At 36.8% G+C, this 3,393-nt stretch overlaps 1 protein-coding gene across 1 annotated transcript; it reads left to right on the top strand.

The window, feature by feature from the left end:
- The first annotated feature begins 717 nt into the window (after positions 1 to 717).
- cytl1 (cytokine like 1) lies at positions 718 to 3,018 on the top strand. Its single transcript, XM_085797225.1, has 4 exons — positions 718 to 1,131; positions 1,387 to 1,431; positions 1,717 to 1,863; positions 2,776 to 3,018. Exons 1-4 carry the CDS (start codon positions 979 to 981, stop codon positions 2,818 to 2,820), a joined length of 390 nt encoding a protein of 129 aa, XP_085653351.1. The 5' UTR covers positions 718 to 978; the 3' UTR covers positions 2,821 to 3,018.
- Positions 3,019 to 3,393: the final 375 nt, after the last annotated feature.

Here is a 3,393-nt window from a genome sequence, read left to right on the forward strand (position 1 = left end):
GGAGGTGTGTGTGTGTGTGTGTGTGTGTGTGTGTGTATGTGTGTGTGTGTGGATCAGTGTGGTCCTGTGTGTTTTCATCTTTGAGCAGAATCAGTCATAATTGAGCCAACTTTAAATTTTATTTCATAAATTTTTAGACACTGAAACTTCAACATGATGCTCAGAGAAACTTGATGTGAAGAGGTGACGTCTGTGAGTTTAGCCCCATCTAGTGGACAGAGAAATGATGACAGCAGATAATATTTATACAGGAAAGGTCACCTGGAAATTTACAGTAACTCTCAATATTAAGATAAATGTGAAATGTCTTATTATGACATATTTATAGAGACATGTTGCACACTAGAGCTTTTATTTATTTGTTTTCCCACAGAAAATGTAGCTTTACTACTGTACAGAACTTCTTAAAAACAACATTTTTAATCAAATCACTTTATTGGTATGATTAAGATCACCAGACAGAAGTAACTTCACATTTACTCAAGGTGTGAATAAGAAATAAAATATAACTCTTTATCAATGTCAGTCTTCTTTAATTATAGGGTAAAATAGTATGAAATTGACAGAAATGGAAAAAATTATGTTGTTGGTATTTGAGCTGTCTTTGAGGAAATTTAGTGCAGACAGATAGTGATGGTAAATCAAATGCAATCTGGATTTATTCTGGTTGTTTTTCAGTCTGGTTGTTTGAGCAAAAAAAGAGATGGATATTTAGAAAAGATTGTGCTAATTTTCTGGAGGCAAACACAAATATTGAACTGTGCGAGTGAAAGATTTGGACAAAAATTCACAGCGATGCTCTCGACTTGTCTCTGATTCTTCTGTCTCATCTGCTGCGGTGAATCTTTGTCTCTGTGCAGTCGTATAATTATTGCAGAGGAAACAAAGGGGGTGTGTTAAAGATCTGTCCACATGCATACGTGGCTGTGTATGAGTATGAGCTGTGTATGAGCCTGGTGCTGGAGGTGACACTGAGTCATGGCGATCTTTAACCACTTGTTGTTAGTTTGGTGTTTGGTGCCGCTGGTGCTCAGTTACCCGTTCTACCCTCAGACCTGCTACACCAAGGTCCTGATCATGGCCCGGGAGATCACACAGTGGGCCTCAGACCTGAAGAGAGACCACGAGACTGTGAGTCCACATTTTACTCCACAGATAGTACTGTATGTGCTGTGTTGAGAGTTTTTGTGGTTTTTCTATTTTATTGATCCATTATTTGTAAATGTATGTTAATGTTAAATTCAGTGTCCAGTTAAATCAGATCAGAGCAGGCCGAAGAGTTGATTTAATGAGATAACTGTGTATTATCAGAGCAGGGAGAAGGTGAATTAGATTAAATTATCACTTTATTTTGGAAACTTACTGATTCATGTTGTTTTCTTACAGAGTGCCTGCATGGCACACATGCCTGAACTCTACCTGGACGTCCATGTGAGTATGACTCTTAACAAAAAACACAGTAGAGTAAATCTGTTAAAGCCAAATTATTTGTTTTTAAAGATGAAAGTCAGTATGAATAATGAAACTAATAAGAACAACAGAAGAAAAGTGTTTTCTGATCTGTTGTTTTTCTCTTTCACTTTGTTTTTTGAGCGATCACAGCTGCACCAACATTTTCAACACCATCCTCCTCCTCCTCCTCTGTGGTGTTTTGACTTTAACTCTCAGCCGTTGTAAATCACACAAACAGACACTAATTGCTGCTCATTCTGTCAGAACGGCTGCGTGATGTACAAAATGAGGACGTACGTCTCGTTGGTGGAGGGACTGCGACAGCGCCGCTGTGCTTACACCAAAGACGTGAATAAACTGGGCGTCAGGCTGAGACAGCTCTTCTTCATCATGTCGGAGAAATGTCACGGGGTAAAGACAAAATATCTGTCACACAGTTAGATTCAGATTGTATCGTTCATAACTGATGTTATTGATTTGTATCATGAAGCGATTAACTGGGATTAGATCTGCAGTGCAGCACAGACTTGGCAGGAATAAGAACATCTCAGAAGAGAAGGCTAATTAGTTGAATATATTTTACAATAAATTAAAACAGGCGATCATAATGTGATTCTTCTGTATCTTCAGAACAATCTTAAAGTCCGAAAGTATGATAATAAATCCTTCATGGTTAATGATCAGAAACACAATCAATCTCTTTTCACTGATGGATTAATACTGCGTAGTGTGTGTGTGTGTGTGTGTGTGTGTGTGTGTGTGTGTGTGTGTGTGTGTGTGTGTGTGTGTGACCTCCATCATCACAGTCTGAGTCTCTCCACAGCTCAAAACCTTTTTTTATTGAAGCAGTATTTACACCACTTCATAAACAAACTCTTATTTTGCACAGATTCAACATTAAACAATTAAAGTCACCTATAAATCAACATACTGATTAATGTCCAATCCAAAGTCCAAAGTGAAGCAGAAACAGTGTAAACATGAAACAGAAACTCAGATGAGATGATGAGTGTCATGGATCACTCTGAGTTAAACATGGTTTATGATGCATATTATTAAAAAAGAACATTCAGTGGGTGTTTGATCTGATCGGGCTGTGAAGTTTAACACATGTTGGACATGTTGAGGTTGTTTTCTAGTCCAGTTACAGACTGACAGGTCCTGAGTGTTCAGTCCAGGTCACAGAGTCTCAGCAGAGATAAACATCTATAACAGAAGTCACTAAATCCAACAGAGGATTATTTAAACAAAGTAAATATGAAATCTTATATCAAACCAATCACTTTATTACTCTTCTACATTTTCTTTTTCTTCTGCTTCTAGGACTTGGCCTTCACCGTCTTCGACTGTGCTGCACTCGAGCGCTGAAGTCACAGTTTTACAACCAGAAAGAAGAAGAGACACTAACAAACAACACCAGACGATGATGATGTTTAAATCTGTGGTAACTATGGTTGTGTAACTCAAGATGTATTTTTAATAATCTGTCTCCTCAAGATAATAGGTGTTATTGGCACTGATGATCACATTACTGATTATCAAACCATTCTGACATTATAAACTATATTAAAATGCCTCCTTATTCTTTTTGTTTTGTTTCATGTGATGATGGAGTAAAATTTAGTGTCTCCATCTATGTTGAATGTTGTTTTACTTCTCTCACTTCCTGTAATATATACATATCAAAACAGGCTGCTGGTAATAGAACCATGGTTATTATAGTTCAACGTACAGATACTGCAATATTGTCCAGTCTTATTAAAAGTATTTCTTCTCTTCTATTGTAAATCTGTGCTCTTCATCACCTCCTGCTAAAGATATTTTCTTCATAAAACACAAACAACAATATGGCTCATTGCATCTAAATATAATAAGACACAATACACCTGAAATATATAATTTAATCTATATATCTATATAATGTAATCTGATTTTGGCTGT

This window comes from Trachurus japonicus, chromosome 14 (genome assembly GCF_045865225.1).
Source record: "Trachurus japonicus isolate A0001 chromosome 14, Traja_1.0".
NCBI lineage: Eukaryota > Metazoa > Chordata > Actinopteri > Carangiformes > Carangidae > Trachurus > Trachurus japonicus.

Bases quoted from the DNA above. Each gene is read 5' to 3' on its own strand.
- cytl1 (XM_085797225.1), top strand. From the start codon at position 979: ATGGCGATCTTTAACCACTTGTTGTTAGTTTGGTGTTTGGTGCCGCTG. The intron at 1,132-1,386 runs GTGAGTCCACAT...GTTTTCTTACAG, and splicing joins TGAAGAGAGACCACGAGACT to AGTGCCTGCATGGCACACAT. The intron at 1,864-2,775 runs GTAAAGACAAAA...TTCTGCTTCTAG, and splicing joins TGTCGGAGAAATGTCACGGG to GACTTGGCCTTCACCGTCTT.